The sequence below is a fragment of the Stomoxys calcitrans genome, chromosome 3 (genome assembly GCF_963082655.1).
Source record: "Stomoxys calcitrans chromosome 3, idStoCalc2.1, whole genome shotgun sequence".
Classification (NCBI taxonomy): Eukaryota; Metazoa; Arthropoda; class Insecta; order Diptera; family Muscidae; genus Stomoxys; species Stomoxys calcitrans.
In genome coordinates this window covers 141,314,075-141,336,758 of record NC_081554.1, presented here as the reverse complement: position 1 = coordinate 141,336,758, position 22,684 = coordinate 141,314,075, and the positions used below count along the sequence as shown (strand labels likewise).

Here is a 22,684-nt window from a genome sequence, read left to right as displayed (position 1 = left end):
CCCACAGTTTGCCTGCACCGGTGCCTAAGTTACATTGCTCCAAATGATCCAGCCACAAATTCCGCTTATGTTCGTTGACTACCCTGTTTATTTCCAGATTCAGCTCGCTGATTCTGGGGTTATCGGGGTCCATAGCACGAATCCCATCACGCTCGTCTGCGAGTACCACTGCTTGCGCCGGGAAATTGGGTCGCACTTGCTGTATTCGACCGACTGGTATAAAGCGAGCGGCTGCTGCGTTGATGATGTCTCGGAATTGCCTCTCGGCCACAAGCACATCAGAGGAGGTGAAGCGGCGATTGGTATACTCCCTGAAGCCAGTCCAATTGGCCTTCTTATAATTGATGAACGTCCGGCGCTCAGAGGTTGTGAAGTCGGGTAGTCGGTCGATGGTGAGAATTATGGGGAGGTGGTCTGACCCCAAAGAGATGACGGCTTGCCAGGATACGTCACTCAGGAGATCAGGGGATGCAATTGAGTGTTTGGCGAGCTGCTGCACCTCCTCGTAATCCTAGTGGGGGCATCCTCATTCACCGTGCAAAACGTCTGCTCTGCCAAAGCTATGTCACGCTGGTCGTTACCTAGGGCGACTATGGCCAGATAGCAACCCACTTATGTCGGGGTTGTAAGCCTGGCCATTAATCGGGACATAGCTACCAACCGGCGGTATATACACGTTGTATATCTCTATCTCGGCAGTACCAGACCTGACTGCTACCCCCATACATTCCATGTATGGGTCACTAGCGTCAAGCGCAGGCGAGATAGGTCTATACTGCACGGAATGGTGTATAACGAAGGCCAATCCCCCACCTCCATTCCTTGGGCGATCCTTACGTAGCACATTGTAACCGTGACAACTATGCAAGCTGCAGGTGTTGGTCAGCTTTGTCTCCTGGATCGCTGCGACCGATATGCTCTTCCGACTCATAAAATCTACGATCTCATCAATCTTGCCACGCAGTCCGTTGCAGTTTAACTGCAAGAACGATACACTTCCCGGCACTGACCTGGCAATAGTAGGGCTAGGGTGCTGTCGTTGCATAATTTGCCGTACGGGAGAGGACGGGGGGGTCACATAGTCTGACGACGAGGACGGCGAAGGCGACGACGGCGACGCTTGTGACCCACTGCTGGCTATGTTCGCACAGCACCTATCGACATAGCCAGTATGACTATACTCCCGTAGCGAAGTTCGGCCAGAGCAAGAACGGAAATGTACCCACTCCAAGCACCGGTTACACCTCACCGACACCGACCGATGATGAAGGCGGTTCTGGCAATCCGAACAGAACCAGGGCCCGGGGTTCTTTTCAATCCCGGCACGGACCAGAAGCGTACGGAGAAGGCACTCCGGGATGTGCCTCTCCCATGAAGGACTATTACAGTGAACTTATGCTCTAAGATATGATTCTATCAACCTCTCTAGAGTTTTCACCATAAAGGATGATAGACTAATAAGACCAAAATCTTTCGCCTTTCTGTAGTACGTTTTCCCTGCTTTCGGAATAAAAATGACCTTTGTATCTCCCCATCCCACATGACATGCTGATACAAGCAAGGAGCCATTCTATCGGTCACAGCTTGTAATTCAACTGGTGATACATTATCAGGGCCTGTCGATTTAAAGAAGTCAAAACTTTTTATCGGCCAAACACCCAACCTCCGATAAATGAATATCAGTGACAACCTCTTCTGGCTCCACGTTGTCTGTTGGAGAGCTTCCCGGAAAATGTGTTCAACGGGTAGTTTTAGCGTTTCCTCACTTAACATTATCCATACATCCTCTGACTTCTAAATGTATCCTACCGTAATAGGTTATAAGGATAGGATATTCCCTAGCCGAGAGGCATCGGAGGCGTTCGCACTGTTGAAGAGGTTTCTGCAACCCTTCTTTAGACTAACGAGTTCTGGGGCCCATCATGGTAGTCTCTGTTTGCCCCTTGGTTTGGCTCTAGAAAATGCTCACACAAGCGCATTAACTATTAACTCTACATCCTCTGCTGTTTCCACTTCCTTGTCAGGTCTAGAGGGGATAATCGTGCAGAATGTGTGCCGAAATTTATCCCAATCAGCCTTTCTTCGGTTTAGCCGACGAACTACTTTTGCAGTATTTTCTTCAAGACTGAAGCTAATGTAACGATGTTTAGAGAAGCTGTGGTCATGCAGCACTTCCCAGTCACATATCCTTCTGCTGACATTCTCTGATACAAAGGTTGTTGCTGGTGCTGTTGTAACAGTTTGTTGTGTTCTATCCTTCGTCTGCTTGATTCTGTTGAGTGTCAAGATTCAGGAACTCTGCGCCTAAGATGGGGTGCGTCCAGAGGGATCTGGGTCTGATTCAAGTGGGTCTGGCTGGGCAGTTAAACACAACCCTGGTCACAATCGGGACATACATCTTGCACATCGGCATCAATCCTTGCTCTGTAGGAGTTGAGGCGGCTGCATCTGCCAGAACGTAATTGAGCCAGAACTACTCTGGTTTGTCGGGGGAGTTAAATTTCCTCAGGCGCTGCATTACTTACCACAGATCGGTCAATTGCTTTGTACGTGGTCAAGGTTTCTTTGTCTGCACCCCAAGTGCTGCCGGCAAGTTACTTGAGGACCTTGTTTCTACTTTTACCTTGATCGCAAATTGCAGTGGCATGTGGGGAGAATTTGTAAGAGCTGAGGACGCCAACTATTTTGGGACACTTGATGGTCGGAATCATTTCTCCATCGACCTCTACGGTGCTTCGACTTCTTATTCCTAAATTCAACAAATGACTGACTGGCGACCACACAGATAATTCCCGACCCACCGTTTCAGGCCTGGCTGGTGGGACGTGTTGGCGATGTCCTCACATAGTTTGGCATGGCTGACCGTGTCGAATGCCTTAGATAGGTCCAGTGCCACGAGGACCGTCCTATCACATGGCCAGGACTGATTGAAGCCACGGCAAATGTGTGCGGTGATGGCATGCAAAGCAGTTGTTGTGTTACGCAGTCTTCGAAATCCATGTTGATGCTCATCGAATGGAAATTCTCTTTTCCAGGCTTCATTAGAGGGATCACTCTGCCCATTTTCCAGACATCGGAACTATAAGAGTGTTCAAAGACAGCTTGAGGAAATTAGTAAGGTACTCAACTCCAGGTAAAGCCAGATTCTTCAGCATCAGTGTAAAGATTCCGTCGGGGCTCAACGTCTTAGATGATTTGGCGCCGCGGATGACATTCGTAACTTCGCCCACGGTAAATTGTGTTAGCTGTCCATCGGCTCGGAGACCACGGATACGGCTAATGGCTCTCCTCCTTGCCCTGTCACTCTCGGGATGCACAATATATTGACTATTGAACAACCTGGCGCTATCAACTGATTGGTCACGGTTACGTCGCCAAAAGTGACTTATGTGCTGTCATCCCGTCTACAGTGGTTCGAGAGTGACTTAACAGTAGGCCACAGCAGACCTAAACCGGTGCCTAAGTTACATTGCTCCAAGTGTTTCAGCCACAAATTCCGCCTATGTTCGTTGACTACCCTGTTTATTTCCAAATTCAGCTCGCTAATTCTGGGTTTAGTGGGCTCCGTACAACGAATCCCATCACGCTCGTCTGCAAGTACCATTGCCTGCGCCGGGAAATTGGGCCGTACTTGGGGTATTCGACCGGCTGGTATAAAGCGAGCGGCTGCTGCGTTAATGATGTCTCGGAATTTCCTCTCGGCAACTAGCACATCCGAAGAGGGTGCCAGTTCACTGAAGCGGTGATTGGTGTACTCTCTGAAGCAACCCCAACGCCCGGCGTTCAGGGATTACGAAGTTGGTTGGTGGGTCGTTGGTGAGAATTTTGGGGAAGAGGTCTGACCCCAAAGAGATGACGACTTGCCAGGATACATCACTCAGGAAATCAAGTGGTGCAATGGAAATGTCTGGCGAGCTGCTACACCTCCTCGTAACCCTATGAGGGCATACACAGTGCAAAACGTGGAGCCCTCAATCTGCTCTGTCAAAACTCTGGGACGCTGGTCGTTACCTAGGGGAGAATGCCATGAGATGTGATGCGCATTAAAGTCCCTTAGAACTAGACGATTATGGCCAGATAGTAACCCACTTATGTCGGGGTTTAAAGCTTGGTCATTAATTGGGACACAGCTACCAACCGACTAAAGTACACGTTGTATAGCTTTATCTCGGCAATACCGTACCTGACTGCTATCCCCATGCACTCCTTGTAGGGGTCAATAGCGCCAGGCGCAGCCGAGATGAGTGTTGCACGGAATGGTGCATCACGAAGGCCAATCCCCCACCCCCATACATTGAGCGATACTTACGTAGCACATTGTATCCGTGACAACTGTTCAAGCTGTTGGTCAGCTTTGTTTCCTGGATCGCTGCGACCAATGTTCTTCCGACTCATAAAATCCACAATCTCATCGATCTTGCCACGGAGACCGTTGCAGTTTAGTTGCAAAAATTATACACTTCCCGGCACTGACCTGGCAATATTGGGGCTGGGATGCTGCTGTTGCGTATATTGCAACACGGAGGAGGTCGGGGGGTCACATAGTCCGACGACGAGGACGCAGAAGGCGACGACGACGACGCTTGTGCCCCACTGTTGGATATGTTTGCACAGCACCTGGCAACACATCCAGTATGACTATACTCCCGTAGGTGTAAGGTGTAATCGGTGCATGGAGTGCATCGACACCGGCCGATAATGGAGGCGATTCTGGCAAATCAGATTTTCAGTCTCCTGCAGATCGCCTAATTTTAGAGATGTGGTTGATATTTCCTAGACAAGTGTTCAGCAACAACTACTGAGTCGTCTCCTGATTCCCCAACACCACCCCTTCTATAGACCTTCAGCTTCAACTTATTGAATCCGTAGGATACAACTCTTTCAGACTTATTGACGTCTGCGAGACAGCCAGAGTTTAGTACGAACACTGCATGTTTCCGATCGCCATCAGCCTCATCCAAATTTCCATTCGGTGATTAAAAGATTGTGATTACAGTTCCTTAGTCTCCCAAGTATGGATTCAGGATCTGAAGGAATCCTGGGTTCCATGCGTGTGCCATTGGCCGAGAAGGAATATGTTCCTTCTTGGCTAAATCTAGTGCTGCGCCTGGCCAGATCTCGCCAATCTTTTTTAGGGCACAGCGATACATTTCAACTTTGAACGTTGATTCCCGAAAACACTTAGTTTGTGTCGGACCCCGACGTTGTTGAGTGACTTATAGTCAAGTTTGGTAAGAAACATCTTTGTCTTTATCCTTCTAAAGTAAAGGAGTTATTTTTTTACCCTGAGAAGTAATTCTTATTTTTGTACACTAATGTCATCCCCGTCATTTTTTAATACGACTTATTGCTAGACGCTGTAAATTATAAAAATTAGCTCCTGCAGCAGGACAGTATTATGGTTAGGTTATGGACCGTTATGGTCCGGCACGGGATAGCTGTGAGCACCACACATGCTGGAACATTGAGGTAAGATCTGTGTGGTGTTCAATGCTGTCATAACAAGCTGCGTGCTACCATGCGCGTCCACAAGTTGCGGATAGTGGAATGCTCCATACGGAGTTGCTGCAACAGCAGTCGCGGACAATCAGCGGTATCGAGTGGAGTCTCATTGAGTGGCCGGGCGGCACCGGCTCTTGCACAAATACTGAGTGCCTATGTTGCTCGATATGACAAGGCGGATTACTGGCGCCTTTAAATAACCAATGGCCACACTATTCCCACGGCGATCGGCCCTTCGGACCGGAATGAGCTTGCTCACCTACAGCAGCTTGACGAGAATCGCCTCCACATGAAAACGCGACTACAACAACAGCAGCAATAAGAACCACAATTTAGTTAATTTTTATTTAATATTAAACAAAAATGAACATCCACGCTGCACGAAAAATGAGATCAAAGCTAACGCAAAAACACATTTTAGATCGAAAATAAAATCGCGTCGTCCTTTTAGCGAAGGATGACAATCCATGATTAATCCACAAAACAACGAGCTTGCTCACCTACAGGAGCTTGTAGCCACCTTTTCATGTGGCTACAACAACGCCGATACACGTGTCGTTTCTTTTTTCCTCTTATTTCATTATCTGAGCAGTTTTACCTGTTATTTATTGTTGTGTTCCACAGTATAATTTAAGTCGCAAAAAATTGGCCACCATATCAAGTATCACAGACACTCAGTATCTACCAGCCTCTCATTGAGACTCTCCACTCGATACCGCTGATTGTCCGCGACTGTAGTTGCAGCTACTCCGTATGGAGTATTCCACTATCCACAACCTGTAACTCGTAATGACAAATGAATACCATACAAATCGGAGCTCACGTGTTCCAACCACCGCAGTGTCGTGTCGGGCAGTGATTCGGTTCAAGTTTATTATAATCAGTGGTAAGAGGGAAAGTGAAATCTATAACACGCCTTCCATATATATACCTTATAGGAACTCATCAATATTTCCAGGCAGTAGAAACGGCGTGATTAGTTATGCTTACTCTTATACTGGTAATTCGGCCAGTAACCATAAAAATCATTTTTTATCGAGTGAACCCAATGTATGTGGACCGATTGTAGCGAAAATCGACGCCGTCTAGTTGAACTTTATGTTCATAAGATTTGAAATTGGTAATTTGGATAATAGGCCGCCATGCTAGCCTTAACACCAAAGTTGCCCCAGTTCATAAGCATAAGAAAAAGCAAACAAGCGTAATTTTTGTTACTTAAAAACGTAACCCATGTTTAGTGGTTTTATTCCTTTTTTTGTCAAATCTTCATGTCCAACTTTTAGGCTCTCTGCTTTGGCAATAACACCAACAACTTTCCTCCAAATGTCACATACAATATTTTCTTGTGTGTGTTAAATAAAGTTACAATTATGTAAAACGGTTGTTTTTAAAAAAGGTTTGTTTTAATATTAAAACAAATAAGAAATAGTTTATTTCTTGGACTTGATTTTCTTAAGATAGAATTCCAATTCTTTGCCCTCCAAAATGTAGCCATCGGCACGACCGCATTGGCCGGGACGAGATGAAACGCAGGCTGTTGAAGAAAAAAAAAACAAGACAACAATTAGTTATCGCAAGAAACGTAGGAAATACAAACTAAAATCAATCTGTATGCGGTAACCAATCAGAGTAACTATGACAAGCAAAAATCACACCCCATCGGCTTGTTACAAAACCTAAAACAGGCTTATAACAATAAAGAGTGATGGGATCGCTTTGAGTTGTTAACATCACATTGGGAGTACGAAATTGGAACAGTTCTAAAATAGAATGCATTATGATTTGCTGCACTTACCTAGGATACGACCAGAAACGAATTGATCTTCCAAAGCTTGTTCAACCTTGGCATACTTTTGGCGCTCCAAGTATTTCTTCATGGCTTTTTCGCTGCGCTTCTTGGTGAGGACATCATTATCGTCGTCCTTTTGTTGTTGTTTGGGGTTACGTTTGCGACCCAAAGGCAAAACATAATGCGATTCGTACCACTGACGGAAGGGGGTGGCATCAATGACAACAATGGTGTTCTTTACCAAAGTTTTGGTACGGACCAACTCGTTGTTGGAGGCATTGTATACAACATCAGCGATACGGGTCTTGCGGGCAATACCTTCAGAGGCCCAGGCAAAATTACCATTTTCAAGACGGAGGGCACGGAATTTGGTGTTACCACCGCGGGTTCTTACAGAATGGATGCGGCTTCCACCCAACTACAAAATGAATACAACAGATTAGAAACAATACTTAAACCGTACACACACCCCAGCCGAGAAAAAGCATTAAGGCTCCAAAACATGCATATCAGTAGTCCGAACATAATAACGCTATTCATCAAAGGCTTGGAGCATATTCCGAAGAATCTCTCTTAGATTGCAGTTGACACGCGTTATCATCATAGAAGTTTGAAGCCAGCTTTTCCCATATGTGATGAAAACTTCTAAACAATACTCACTTTAGTGTTGGCAGCAGGACGACCCAACTCGAACTTGCGCTTCTTGCGAAGGGATTTACGTTTGCCACCAGTGGCGCGGCGCTTATGAGCACTATCGCGGCTAATACCTATTTAAGCGAAATAAAAAACAAAAAACGTTAAGTTCAATTTCCTAAATATTTATTTTAACTGCATTTTTTCAACAGAGTATAGCACACTTCAAGAAAATCTTTTAACTTTTGACACTTTTCTTAATTTTTTTACTGTACCCGGCTGGCTTATCCTTATGCATTTTACATTTTCAAGTTTCTCCAAATTATGTTCGCCGCTTTGTACGCTTCATTTTTACACAATAATTTATTTAGTATGTTACCGTTTATTCATGGATGTTTTAAGATTTTCTTGAACATTTTTCACTTTGTTGAAAAAATCGCACTCACCCATCTTGAGTAAAAACAGAGAAGGAAAGGAAGCAAAAAAGAAACGCGATAGCCCGTGTCACATCAACTGTCACATGTTGAACGTAATAGATTGCACAGAGTTGCTTCGCTCATGAAGAAGACGTGTTCAGTAAGCATAACTGAACACGGTCTCACGCGAACAGCTGTTAACAGTCGGCCAGGTTTGACGGTATTTAGATGTCAGATTTTTGTTCGCTTTCTCTTTGTTGTTATCTTCTTTCTCGTATATTCTCTGCTTATTTACGCACACGTATACAAACACGCGCACAAATTTCTTTGAGTGTGTTGCCAAAAGGTTGATCAGCTTGATGACTAGATGGCGGATTGCACCATATGATTTGTTTCGCCATGGTGTAATCCAAGGTACAAGAACTCAGAAAGTAGGGTCATTTACCCAACAACATTTTTGTGTGCTACCATGACATAATTACCAGGTAGTGCACCGTTAACAGCTGAATACAATTTTTTCTCGCGAAGTGCACTATCTGTCAACGAGTTTTGGTTTTGCGTATTATAGTTAAGAACCATGCACCCAAACAACTAAAAATGGCGCGGACTACTAACATACACAAAATCAGAGTTGGACTAATCGGACAACTGCCACTACCAGTAAATTGTGTGCTACCCTGGTGGATTGTTTGCAACTCGTTATGTCAAATGCCAGCTGGACAGCGGTATGTCTGACAAGGTTAGAAGAAGAAAAAAGTTTTATAATTTTTCTGGAGAAAATCATAAGGTAATTCAAAAGTTAAATTCGATGATGAGTGAAAAACGTATCACAGGATTTCCTTTCATAAACGAGACACCACATCAAGAAATAGAGGCCGAATCAATTATGGAAACCATAAAATAAATATCAAATCTTCCAAGCAGATGATTAATTATTGCCACAAAAACAACCACAAAGAACCTTAAACGACCATGCATTTTTTCCTTTTTTCCTTTTTTAATTTCTCAATACTTTGTTGCAAAAAACCAAACCTGAATAAAAAATATACAACCAACACTCAGTACTTCGCTTTCCAAGTATGTTGTTTTCATGTAAACAACACACATACACATGAAAGCACAAAAAAATGCTATCCCCGTTTAGCTTATCGGCTAATCTTAACGCCTCTGACTATCGCCGTTTATTTAAAGATATGGTGTCATCATTCAATTTGAATAACAAAAATAAAAGAGGAAGAACGAAACATATTTATTCACTGATTAAAAGTTCTGAAGTGGCAAAATTGCTTAAGATTTTAATAAAATGACATTTATGAACTCCGAGAAACATTTATTTAAAATTAAAATGACTTATTTTGTTTGTTTTGTTGATATTTGATTATTTCGGATGTGGTGTCAATGCTGACAACGTTAAATTATAAAACATTTAGCGGGAAGAGCGTTTTATTTATCCATAAGCTAGCGAACCCGTTAGACTGGTAAATAAAAAGCAGCATATGAAACTTGAATGTAAGAAATATTTTCATTTTTGTTTCATTATTGAAGCTGGTACTATTGTATATCATGGCAAAACAATTAAAGATGGTCTCATTTGTACAACAACCATAAATCATATGGCGCAATCCGCCATCTTAGAGATTTGCCAACGCGCGCAAATAAGTTTTGTGCCTGTGTGTTTACATGTGCGTACATGAGCAGAGAATATGGGAAAAAGAAGATAACAACAAAGAGAATGCAAACAAAAATCTGACATCTTAATACCATCAAACCTGGCCGGCTGTTAGCAGCCGTTCGCGTGAGACCACCTTTTTAAATCCGCCCTGGTACTATATTTGCTTTTCGCGATATTATTCGCCGATTGCATTTTTAGATAATAAGCAGAAAGGAAGGAAATAAAGCAGAAAAACTTGCTGATTTCATTCAGTAGGACATTCCCTCATTACTTATGGCAAAATTTTATTTTATCATTATTGTTTACGTAATGTTTCAAAAAGGTAATCGTGTAATAGGGGTTTCAATTGTGAAAAACGAACATAGTACCAGCCACAAATATAGAAAAACGAACCATTAAAACCAATAAAACATAAACAAGTTATGCCTGCAATGGTTTCAAGTGTTGCCACTTAGATTTTTTTGTTTGCCAATTTTTCACTGACTTTTTTGTTTGGAGTTTGACAGCATTAATAAGAGAACAAGTTGACATCCTAAACGCCAAGTACTGCCAAAAATAAAAAAATGGTATGTCAGCTAATCGCTTGCCTTAACCTTATTCAGTGAATCCTGAATAGAAGGTTAGGTCACTTGCGAAAACATAAAGTGGAAAGGGCCCATGAACATCATTAAGGATGTCAAAGCTGCCGAATGAAAATGTCATCAAATAGGATAAAACGTAAACTAAGAATTAATGTAAAAAGAGAACAACTTCTGTCTAGAATTGTAAAGTACTGTGTTGCGTGGCGGGTTGACACCTTCATTGGGTTTTGATGGGAAAGATAAAATGTACACCATGTTGGCTGGAATACACGGCAGTGCCGGTAGCGGGTGGGTCTCCCTCCGCGATGTCACCGGCCAGGTTGACAGTCGACAGTTTGTCATCTGGGATCGATGGGGTCCTTTTGGCAGTTTGGGAACCACTGACTGCCAGAGTAAGGCGGGCTGTTCATTGGAGAGGGGAAAGAGAGGGGCCGCTATTAAGTCACAGTTATCCCACGAATTAGAAGTGATACAAACCATTGGCCGCTTTCCCAGCAGTGTTAATGCTGATGGTGGATGGATGCTTATGGAGCTGAATGCGGGGGCATCTTTTGATTTCAATGTATGGGATTTTCGGCAGCCGCCACCAGGTGGTGGTCAGGGGGGGGTGTTGCCAGGGATGGTTTATAGCACGGGTTGCGTTGGATTTCGGCATCCACCAACATTAGAATATGCCCCCTGCCACAAGTTTGATTTCCGAGTATTTTTTTTTTTTCTTTTCTCACACACAGTTGCTGAATCAATAGTAATTTGATCTTTTTGGTCTCTTGCAATTGGACAATTGTGTGTGGAGAAGGTTTTTACGGTGTCGATGGGAGGATATGAAGTGTGACCGGTGACAGGTGGTGGGCTTGCCACCACAACCCGATTTGGGGATTTTAGTACACCGGAGATGCCACCTCGTTGAGGGTTGCCATGACATACGATTATGTGCACCGCTGGGAAATGGGCAGAATGGCGGCGGTTGTTGTTGGTACTATGGTTAATAAGCAAAAGGGAGAAATATAAAAATACTAGTGGAGGGAAAACTTCGGAAAATGGTGGAGATTCAAGGGCGTCACTACGAGCAGGGTATAAAAGCTGCTGGCGCAGAAAGAGCGCTCATCTAATAGTGTTGAAGTTTGCGAAGTTAAGTGTTGACAGAGAAAGGCTTGGACAGTGAACAGCCGTTTTATCTCCAGAGTGAAAGAAAATTTCCTAATTTAAATAAAGACGTTGCTAAACTAAGGCAGACGTAGTGCTTTGATTATCTTAAAGACTTGTTCAATTTATTGGGTTTTTAAATGTGAGTGGCATTTGTGCGTCAAATTGTAATTTGAAAGAAGAAAAGAATTATATGAGCATTATTTGGGTTTATTACCCGTGCTTACTAGTTGTTTGTTTTTTTTTCTTCTGTTTATTATTGGTGGCATAGATTTCCGAAAGGAACGACATATTCCAGTCGTACTGGCCTCCAGACAGCACACGCCAGCGGGGGCCAGCGTTATATTCAATATCCCCATTCGGTGTGGTTTTCCGTCGCAATTTGTGCCTAAGGAGAAGATAAATAAATCCATGTCATTGCCGTGCTTGAAGGTAATAAAGAAAATAACAATAACTTACCAGCCAGCCAGGGCGACTATCGCACGTAACCGCCAAGCGCCAGATTGGCAAGGCGGAGGCATATGTTTAATCCAATCAGTCTGTATCAACACTGCAGAAGAAATAGAAAACGGTCAATTATTATTCTCGTTTGAAGACCAATTAACAACTAGAGAAACTAATTGAAAAAAAAAAAAAAAGAAAGTGAAATTAGGTTAAGTTTATGTTAGTGCTGTTTTGTGCCTTATAAGCTTCAAAAAAAAATATTAGTGTCATTTATTTTAATATATTGTAAAGGTTATTAATACCAGCGTTTTTTTTCTATTTGGTCAAGTGAGTGTAGGATTTATATGTTTTTTTTGTGCTAAATAGCCTAGACAAAAGGGAAAAAAAATAGTGGATTTCGTTTGGATCAAGAAATAGTAAGATCCATCTAGGACATTTAAGAGAGCTCTTTTAGGTAGTCTGATAACTATAAATTGCGAGCCATTTAAAGGCTATTCCATTCGTCTAGGTCCTGGTATAAAACAACAACAAGTCTGAGGTATTGGCTCACATAGAATTATCGTGATATCTGGTGTTAGTGACTTCATTTTTTTTTTTTTGTTTTTTTTGTCCAATAGATTAAAAGAAGCCAAGACAAATTATTAGAGTTAAGTTAATACACGTCCATTTATATATATATATATGCATTTTGTTTTCGGTTATTAATAAATGTAATTTTTATGTGATTATTGTTAAATCAGAATGATGTGCTAGTTTTGTTTTTTCGTGAGGAGGGAAGTTGGATGTTATAGGTATGAGTGGGGAGTAAGTGGATTTTGGGGTCGTTAGTAATATCATTATCATGGAGGACTAAGGACCATGGTTGGGTGGGCGAAGTGCGGGAGCAGGACACCAAGCTCCTACCGTGAAAGAGTGTGTTAAGTGTATTGTTTTTATGATTTTTTTTTTTTTGTCGAGTTCAACGTATCTTTAGTGTTCGTCCCTTGGGCTAAAGTTGGCGGGTTGGAACCCTCCCAGAGTGAAACCGTGAGCTGCCGGTGGCCACTTTAATGCCGCATAAACGGGAATGCAACAGTATGGCGCCCAAACTTAAATGAAACACCTAACGACATTGATAAATGAGAATAAGATGCCCCAAGCCGAGATGGCGGCAAAGCGATGACGCGTGTGTGATGACGTTTTCGCGATAAAGGCGGCAAGTCAATGGCGTGGGTAAGAATATGATAGAGTGTAATAACAGCGAAACACTTAACAATAGCCAATAGGATTTAATAGACTCAAGAGGGTTATCGCGTTTTCAATCATCTTTCTTATATAGCCGCCACAATTTGAATGCGAATTGGGATAAAGTGCAATATTAAGTATAGATAGATTGGTAATTAGGATAATTCTCTCCAAATTCAAAAGGGTCAGTGCAATTCCTTGTTTCGTGTATTGTGTAACAATGATGTGTATTGTCGATGACCTGTTTAGTTCTGTCAATAGTTTTTTTTGTGTAAAGTCTATAGTCACGGAATGTTAGTGTAGGGAGAAGTGCAATAACTAACGTAAGTCGAATACGAAATATGTTTGGATTGCAATCCACTTGCAATCGCGAGATCTTTTTTGTCTATGATATGTTTGGCAAAACTGCCGTGATGACAATTCTGTTCTTTGTCTTTGAATTTTTTGTTATAATTGTCCAGTCAGACGACACACTCTGGAGGCCCAGTTTTGGGGCACTTTTATTAGAAATTAATTCCACTCTACCCCACACACCTTGAAATAGAACATCCAGTGAACCTCCTCGATTGTTAAGTGATTTGAGAAAAATATATATAATTTTTGGGAGTTATTGTTAGTAAATTTTTATGACTATATTATATTTTTTTTTTATTAATAATTGTATTTTATTTTTTTTTAATTTTTTTTTATTATTTTTATTATTTTTATTATTTTCATTATTTTTATTATTTATTATTGACCTTTATAGTATTTTTTTTTTATTTTTATGCCAAATCAGGGCTTCATTATAAAATATAGTTGAATTTTAAATTTATTGAATTTTAATTTTTTTTTATTATCTTAAACAGTTTTTTTTTATATTTAGAAACTATAATTTAACATCTAGCCAATTTTTTTTTGATTCTCGGTTTTTATAACAAGATAACAGTAATTATTTAATTTTTGTTTGGATTCGCTAATTTCTAAAGCCACATATGTGGACATTGTTTTTTTTTATTTATTAAATCCGTCATTTTTGGTACGTTTTTTTTTTGCTAATGAGTAATTTTGATGAGGGCAGGAGAAAAAGCAAGAGGAATCGATTGTCAGCATTTGATGTGAGTAGAATATCAGTACAAAAAGAACCGAAACACGCCAAAACGCAGGGCGGGGATAAAATGCCAGGCACTCAGGATACAAACACAACATTCAAAGACTTGTCCAAGACTATAAACGCAGCATCGCCTGCCACTGACAGACCCCGAAATTTTGGCAATATGGATACCAACGAAAATCCTCCGGCTCCGGCTGCGGTGGGAAATCGGGCGGATGAGGTACAACAGGGTAGTGGACAGATTGCGGGTGAGGGTGGAACTAACCCTCAGCTGGGAGATTTGGTGCAGGAAAGCGTGGGCAGGGAGATGGCCAGGGTGTACGCTGCTATTGGAAAATTAAGCGAGACCGTTAATGCGCTAGTGGCAAATAGAAGTAATCTGGGCCAAAATGAACCGAGAGAGCGGAATGCACCAATGATACCCCAGGGAAATCAATTGCCTTTTCCCCCAGTGTACGCCAATGATAGTGCAGTTGGAGGTTTGCATAATCACATTATACCGAATGTTTACCAAACGGGATCGGGCAGAGGTATTAAGGTAGAGAGATTTGGTCTGAACTTTTCAGGCAACCCAAACGGAATGTCTGTCGATGATTTCATATACAGGCTGGAATATTTCCAGAAACATTACAAACTAGGATGGGAGGAGATAATGGATGAGGTTCACATGCTTTTATCAGGGCCTGCTCTCGAATGGTTCTGGTTGCAGCAGAGAAACAGGGCGGTCCCAGATTGGCCAGCCTTGAAACATGCTCTGTCTGAAAGATACAAAACCAGACGTTCGTGTTTTGAGGAAATGCGAGACATACTAGAGAGGAAGCAAATGCCGGGGGAATCCATAGATGCCTTCTTTCATGATCTTAACGTCATGCGATCGAAATTGGGAAGACCTGTCACCGAATACGAGATGATTGGCCTGGCAAAACGAAACTTGCGAAAGTCTCTGTCCAGCATTGTCTACTCTATGCCAGTCTCATCACTGGAGCAGCTTAGAATCGAGTGTCTAGAGATAGAAAAGACATTTTTTAAGAGAGATCAACCAATGATCCCTCCGCTAGCAAATAGACAGCTTCGGGTGCACGAGATATATGAAGGCAGTGACGGTTTTGAGGAACAGGCCCAACCAGAATTGGCAGAGGAAATCGCCGCGATGAATACCGTCATGGTATGCTGGAATTGCCAAACTCCAGGCCATACGTTCCGAGATTGCCCGTCTTCACAACGCAATCTATTTTGTTTTAAATGTGGGAAACCTAACACAACCAGTCCCAAATGCTTAAATTGTCGTGCGGGAAACGCGCGAAAGAACGTGGTTGCTGCGGGGAGCCAACGTTCCATGGACCAGCCCGCAGTACAAACGCAGAATTAGAATCTACAGAGAAACGCCAAACGGATTTCCAATCAATCCGTCACTATCTGCCCCTCGAGGTGAGGCAGCAAAATTATGAGATTATCCGGAACCAGATTTTTGGGAATGACGTCGAAGGTAGCACCCTGGAGCCACCCACGCAAGTCCATGATACCAGCGAAAATCAACAAAAACATAAAAAACGAATTCTTAAACTTAGAGAAAGACATAAAAGAAATAAGTTGGTGAAGAAATCAATAAGTGAAGCCGTATCCCGATTTATAGACGGAACCGACCCTAGGCCTTACGCTCTCGTTAGAATAGGTAATCACGATGTCAGAGGACTACTGGATTCGGGGGCCTCTGTGAGCTTGTTAGGCAAAGGATGCAGAGAGTTTGCCGAGACTATGGGAATGGAAATAAATAAGTATAACTCAAATATTAGGACGGCATCGGGTCATCCCCATCGAATCCTAGGAAAAATATATGCCAAGATCAGGTATAAGGAAAGGGAAGAGCAGATTTGTTTATACCTTTGCCCAGATCTAGAGCAACCTCTATACCTAGGGGTAGATTTCTGGAGATCGTTCGATCTAGCTCCGGAGGTTTTTGGACTGGAGGAAATCAGCACCGAGCTCCAGAGTGAAATACACGGCCAGGCTGAACAGAATAGAGATAATATGCATGATTTGTCTCCCATGCAACGGAGAGAGCTAGAGGAAGTCGTTAAGAAGTTTCCTACATTTGAAGAGAAAGGTTTGGGGTGTAGCAGCTTGGAAAAACACTCAATCAAATTAATTGAGGGTGCAACCCCAATAAAAGACAAACATTACCCCCTCTCACCGGCGGTACAGGAAATTGTGTACCAGGAAATAGATAATATGCTTGCGTTAAAGGTAATCGAGGAAAGCGACGGGCCCTGGAGTAACAGAACAACCGTTGTCCGTAAACCAGGCAAAAATAGATTCTGTCTAGATGCTAGAAAACTTAACGCTCTGACAGTGAAAGACGCATACCCTCTACAGAATATTGACGGTATATTAAGCAGGATTGATCAGACCTATTTCATCAGTAGCGTCGACCTGAAATACGCCTTTTGGCAAATTGAGTTGGAGGATGAAGCCAAGCCATATACAGCGTTCACGGTACCAGGTCGACCGCTCTATCAATTCCGCGTGATGCCATTCGGGTTATGCAATGCGGCCCAACGCCTTTGCAGGCTTATGGACAAAGTTATACCCGCACGTCTTAAATCAAACGTATTCATTTACCTTGATGACCTGTTGATAATTGCTGACGATTTTTCCACCCATTTGCGCATCTTGGGCGAAGTGGCAGATTGCCTACAAAGGGCCAACTTGACAATAGGATTAAAAAAATCCCTATTTTGTTTCCGAGAGTTGAAATACCTCGGATTTATCATAGGAGGGGGAATGTTGAAAACAGACCCAGAGAAAGTAAAGGCCATACAGGAGATACGCCTCCCCAAATCACCCAGAGAAGTACGTAGTTTCCTCGGCACGGCCGGCTGGTATAGAAGATTCATAAAGGATTTCGCTTCAATATCAGCCGCACTGACTGACATGTTAAAGAAGGGTCAGAAATTCGCGCTAACACCCAAAGCGATTGACGCATTCGACACGTTGAAACGCGCATTGATCTCAGCCCCAGTACTGAAACATCCTGACTTCAGGAACGAATTTTATATACAATGCGACGCATCTGATAAAGGTATAGGGGCTGTTCTGTTTCAAAGAAACGAGAGTGGAGAGGAAAATCCAATCGCCTTCTACTCGCAGAAATTAAATTCTTGCCAGAAGAACTATTCTGTGACGGAAAAAGAGTGTTTGGCTGCAGTCTTGGCAGTCAAAAGATTCCGGCCATACGTTGAAATGATGAAATTTACAGTCATCACCGACCACGCCAGCTTGAAATGGCTAATGTCACTCAAGGACCTAAGTGGCCGATTGGCTAGGTGGTCTTTGCAGCTGCAGGCGTATGATTTCTCCATTGAGCACCGCAAGGGTGCAGATAATGTGGTCGCCGACACTCTGTCCAGAATGCCAATTGACGGAGAAATTGAAATAGAAGAGATTGAGATGGAGAACCTAATGGACTTCGAGACCAATGCGTTCGAAAGCGAGGAATATGCAGAAGTGCGCAACACAATAATAGCCAACCAGGAAAAACTCCCGGATCTTAAAATAGACGGGGATAAGATTTATAAGCGAGTGAGCATAGATGAAGATATGGGCCTACAATTTGAATGGAAATTATGGATACCCGAAGACATAACTTATGTCCTTATTGAGAAGGCACACAACGACCTGACTTCAGGACACGGAGGAGTTGCAAAGACTCTAAATAGATTGAGAACTTTTTACTACTGGCCTAAAATGGTCAGTCAGGTTCGGCAATACATTCGAAATTGCCAGACCTGTAAGGAAACTAAGCCCACGAATCAGATTTTACATCCGGAGATTGGAAATGAGGTGATAACTGAAAGACCCTTTCAGAAACTCTATATAGACTTCCTGGGAAAATATCCCAGGTCCAAGAAGGGAAATGCATATATCTTTATAGTGGTTGATCATTTCTCGAAATTTACATTTCTATACGCCATGAAGGAGGCTACCACTCAAAATGTCACTCAGTTCCTAGTTCACGAAATTTTCCATAAATTCGGAGTGCCGGAGACTATCCACAGTGACAATGGAAAACAATTTACGGCAAAGGCTTTCGAGGAAATGATCTCGGCGTATAAGATAAATCACATTAAAACCGCAGTGTACTCTCCACAATCTAATGCGGCAGAGAGAGTGAACCAATCGGTCTTAGCAGCTATTAGGACATATGTCGAAAACGACCACAGGGACTGGGATTTATATCTCTCAGAGATAGAATGTGCCCTTCGCACCGCCGTTCACTCAGCTACGGGCGTGAACCCATTTTTTGCCCTGTTTGGATACGACATGTATACGAGCGGATCAGACTACAAACTGGCAAGAAAACTACAATCCCTAACGGATCATCAAATCCTGCAATTACGAAAGGGGGACAAGATGGCATTACTAAGAGATAGCATTAAGGAGAATATGCATAAAGCGTATGAAACAAGTGCAAAGAGATACAACGAGAGAGCACGGATAATAAAATTTATTCCAGGGCAAGAGGTCTATCGTCGGAATCATGCATTATCGGACTTCAAAAACAACGTAAACGCAAAGTTTTTAAAAAAGTTCCTGAAATGCCGCATAGTTAGGCCTGTGGGCAATAATATGTATGAGCTAGAGACTCTTCAAGGCAGGCCTTTGGGAACCCATCACGCTAAGGACATACAGATTTGAGACTACGTGCAATAAGACTGTGATAACAATCTAGAGGTGCAATATAGGTTTAGTTCAATGTTTTGATATTGTCCTATATGTGTAAAAGTGGAAATGTGATTGTTATTAAATGTCTGTTGACGCCTCGCTGGGCTCTCATTCAAAGATGGGGTCTGACAAGTTTGGTTCTACAGGGTCAATTCACTGAGTTCAGATGGCTTATTGCCGTATGGTTGACAGCGACTGCACATGGAGTCTTGAAACATTACCAGCATAGGTGGGGTAACCCGGAGCCCGTAAATGGTGCTTTGACCTACGGAGGCTACTTTCGTCCACAGGGTAATGTACGAGTGTCAACCGATCGGCGAAGCTAACTGATAAAAAGTGAATTTCGGAACTAAGTTATGCCCGGCTCACGTTATCTCAGGGCATGGGAGTTCCCCACGTTGGGTGACCATATGAGGAAGGGAAAGGCAGAGAGGGAGAAAAAGAGAAAGAGAAACGATCATATATCAGTACTTGCGCGGCCGCATATCCGGTACGTAGTCAGCGATCTAGATTGGGACATTACCTTTGGGGAAGTAGATATTGAGGTAACAGAATGGTTTAATTCTTTAAGATGTGACATACTCTTAGGGTGTTGTGCAATGCACACCATTGAATGATCAGATACACTGTTGCTGGTGCGGATAGAATTCTTTTTCAAGGCCAATTTAATTGTGTTTTGTCGGAGTGTAATTTATTGCGGTGGTAGTATTATAGTCATATTTTTTTTATCAGCGCGAAGGTCTCTTCGACCTTTTTCAATCCTCATTCATTTTTTCTACTCTTATGTGATTTTTTTTTCTGCAACAATGGGGTGGACGCTGTCGGAATACAGACAAACTGGAAGAATTGCATACATTGCTGTTTGCCACATTTTTTTTTTATTGATTCCACAGAAAAGCTACCTACTATTTTGATCTGGTATTATATTTCTGTGATCATGTTTTACATGCAATTATGTCATGAAATCTTTCGACAAACTTTCAGATTTTTTTTTTGCTTAAGACCCTTTTCCTTTGATTTTTGGGTTATCCAAAACGATATGTCACTATTTCTTTTAAGTATATTTTATATCTAGAAGGGTTTGACTTAATCTTGCATGCCATCTATCGTCTTCATTTTTTTTTATTATTGGCTGGTTAAGGAAATTGGGTTTTGAATAGAATGACAGTCGAAACCGGATGAGTACAATAGGTAAAATACATCAATTTGTTTTCACTTATCCGTGCTTTTCAGAAAGCGTAGTTCGGATAAGTGAAAGTAATTTCCAGTTAATCGTTTTAAGCATAAGTGAAAGCCAATTCTTCTGTCAATGTACTAATTATGTATGAAATAACTTGGGCTAAAAGGAGCAATGCTCAATAGAAAATTTTGAAAAGTCAGAGGTAATCATTAAAGAAAAATCGAAAAATGTTTTTTTATTTTACTTTATTCATGACGCAAGTTTGTTTTTCTATTGCAAATGTTTTTCCACCGACATAACTTTTTCACCTATGCGATTTCAGTTTGATATAATAACTGAATTTGGCATGTACGATTTTTGTTGTTTAGGGTATTTTTAGTAAAGCGATTTTCACTGAGGCGAATTCATCTGCACTGGACTGCACAAAAGAATTAATGGTTCTTTTCACCATTTTTCACGTATACGGTATTATTCACTGAAGCGTGTTATAGTTGTGCGGTTTCGACTGTAATTGGGATATAAAGAGGTTTCTGATTTTTGTGTAAAGGAATAATAATAACACGTCCAGTTTGACCGTCTTCTAATTATTCAATGGAAACCTTGGATCCCCGTCTGCACTTTAGTATATTCGCAGATGGCTTTGGCAGCCCAGTGGCCACTTACTTCAGATAGTACTTACCAATTGATGTGGGCGCGACTCCCATATTTATGATACCACGCACATCACCGTTTCCATCATGGGGTTTTGGAAGACGACGAAGTTTTGTTGCGTGGCGGGTTGACACCTTCATTGGGTTTTGATGGGAAAGATAAAATGTACACCATGTTGGCTGGAATACACGGCAGTGCCGGTAGCGGGTGGGTCTCCCTCCGCGATGTCACCGGCCAGGTTGACAGTCGACAGTTTGTCATCTGGGATCGATGGGGTCCTTTTGGCAGTTTGGGAACCACTGACTGCCAGAGTAAGGCGGGCTGTTCATTGGAGAGGGGAAAGAGAGGGGCCGCTATTAAGTCACAGTTATCCCACGAATTAGAAGTGATACAAACCATTGGCCGCTTTCCCAGCAGTGTTAATGCTGATGGTGGATGGATGCTTATGGAGCTGAATGCGGGGGCATCTTTTGATTTCAATGTATGGGATTTTCGGCAGCCGCCACCAGGTGGTGGTCAGGGGGGGGTGTTGCCAGGGATGGTTTATAGCACGGGTTGCGTTGGATTTCGGCATCCACCAACATTAGAATATGCCCCCTGCCACAAGTTTGATTTCCGAGTATTTTTTTTTTTCTTTTCTCACACACAGTTGCTGAATCAATAGTAATTTGATCTTTTTGGTCTCTTGCAATTGGACAATTGTGTGTGGAGAAGGTTTTTACGGTGTCGATGGGAGGATATGAAGTGTGACCGGTGACAGGTGGTGGGCTTGCCACCACAACCCGATTTGGGGATTTTAGTACACCGGAGATGCCACCTCGTTGAGGGTTGCCATGACATACGATTATGTGCACCGCTGGGAAATGGGCAGAATGGCGGCGGTTGTTGTTGGTACTATGGTTAATAAGCAAAAGGGAGAAATATAAAAATACTAGTGGAGGGAAAACTTCGGAAAATGGTGGAGATTCAAGGGCGTCACTACGAGCAGGGTATAAAAGCTGCTGGCGCAGAAAGAGCGCTCATCTAATAGTGTTGAAGTTTGCGAAGTTAAGTGTTGACAGAGAAAGGCTTGGACAGTGAACAGCCGTTTTATCTCCAGAGTGAAAGAAAATTTCCTAATTTAAATAAAGACGTTGCTAAACTAAGGCAGACGTAGTGCTTTGATTATCTTAAAGACTTGTTCAATTTATTGGGTTTTTAAATGTGAGTGGCATTTGTGCGTCAAATTGTAATTTGAAAGAAGAAAAGAATTATATGAGCATTATTTGGGTTTATTACCCGTGCTTACTAGTTGTTTGTTTTTTTTTCTTCTGTTTATTATTGGTGGCATAGATTTCCGAAAGGAACGACATATTCCAGTCGTACTGGCCTCCAGACAGCACACGCCAGCGGGGGCCAGCGTTATATTCAATATCCCCATTCGGTGTGGTTTTCCGTCGCAATTTGTGCCTAAGGAGAAGATAAATAAATCCATGTCATTGCCGTGCTTGAAGGTAATAAAGAAAATAACAATAACTTACCAGCCAGCCAGGGCGACTATCGCACGTAACCGCCAAGCGCCAGATTGGCAAGGCGGAGGCATATGTTTAATCCAATCAGTCTGTATCAACACTGCAGAAGAAATAGAAAACGGT

The 22,684-nt window shown here is 42.4% G+C and overlaps 2 protein-coding genes and 1 non-coding gene across 3 annotated transcripts; all 3 read right to left on the bottom strand.

The window, feature by feature from the left end:
• Window positions 1–6,704: 6,704 nt before the first annotated feature.
• On the bottom strand, window positions 6,705–8,458 carry LOC106092305 (small ribosomal subunit protein eS8). Its single transcript, XM_013259132.2, has 4 exons — window positions 8,371–8,458; window positions 7,952–8,058; window positions 7,298–7,709; window positions 6,705–7,036 (listed from the first exon to the last, which is right to left on the bottom strand). Exons 1-4 carry the CDS (start codon window positions 8,372–8,374, stop codon window positions 6,933–6,935), a joined length of 627 nt encoding a protein of 208 aa, XP_013114586.1. The 5' UTR covers window positions 8,375–8,458; the 3' UTR covers window positions 6,705–6,932.
• On the bottom strand, window positions 7,125–7,171 carry LOC131996471 (small nucleolar RNA R442). The gene has a single exon (XR_009397892.1). It is a non-coding gene; the product is annotated as a small nucleolar RNA R442 (small nucleolar RNA).
• Window positions 8,459–10,785: 2,327 nt separating the features above from the next.
• On the bottom strand, window positions 10,786–22,684 carry LOC131995776 (uncharacterized). Its single transcript, XM_059364852.1, has 8 exons — window positions 22,571–22,684; window positions 22,329–22,499; window positions 21,447–21,944; window positions 21,079–21,371; window positions 12,196–12,286; window positions 11,954–12,124; window positions 11,071–11,569; window positions 10,786–10,995 (listed from the first exon to the last, which is right to left on the bottom strand). The coding sequence occupies exons 4-7, from the start codon at window positions 21,188–21,190 to the stop codon at window positions 11,218–11,220; spliced, it is 726 nt and encodes a 241-aa protein (XP_059220835.1). The 5' UTR covers window positions 21,191–21,371; window positions 21,447–21,944; window positions 22,329–22,499; window positions 22,571–22,684; the 3' UTR covers window positions 10,786–10,995; window positions 11,071–11,217.

Excerpts from the sequence above, each read along its gene's own strand:
- LOC106092305 (XM_013259132.2), bottom strand. Across the intron at positions 7,710-7,951 it reads GTCCTGCTGCCAACACTAAA|TTGGGTGGAAGCCGCATCCA; the intron begins GTGAGTATTGTT and ends TTCATTTTGTAG. Across the intron at positions 7,037-7,297 it reads CGTTTCTGGTCGTATCCTAG|CCTGCGTTTCATCTCGTCCC; the intron begins GTAAGTGCAGCA and ends TTTCTTCAACAG.
- LOC131995776 (XM_059364852.1), bottom strand. The coding sequence starts at position 21,190 with ATGAAGGTGTCAACCCGCCACGCAACAAAACTTCGTCGTCTTCCAAAA. Across the intron at positions 12,287-21,078 it reads AGTCGCGCCCACATCAATTG|TGTTGATACAGACTGATTGG; the intron begins GTAAGTACTATC and ends TTTCTTCTGCAG. Across the intron at positions 12,125-12,195 it reads ATAGTCGCCCTGGCTGGCTG|GCACAAATTGCGACGGAAAA; the intron begins GTAAGTTATTGT and ends TCTTCTCCTTAG.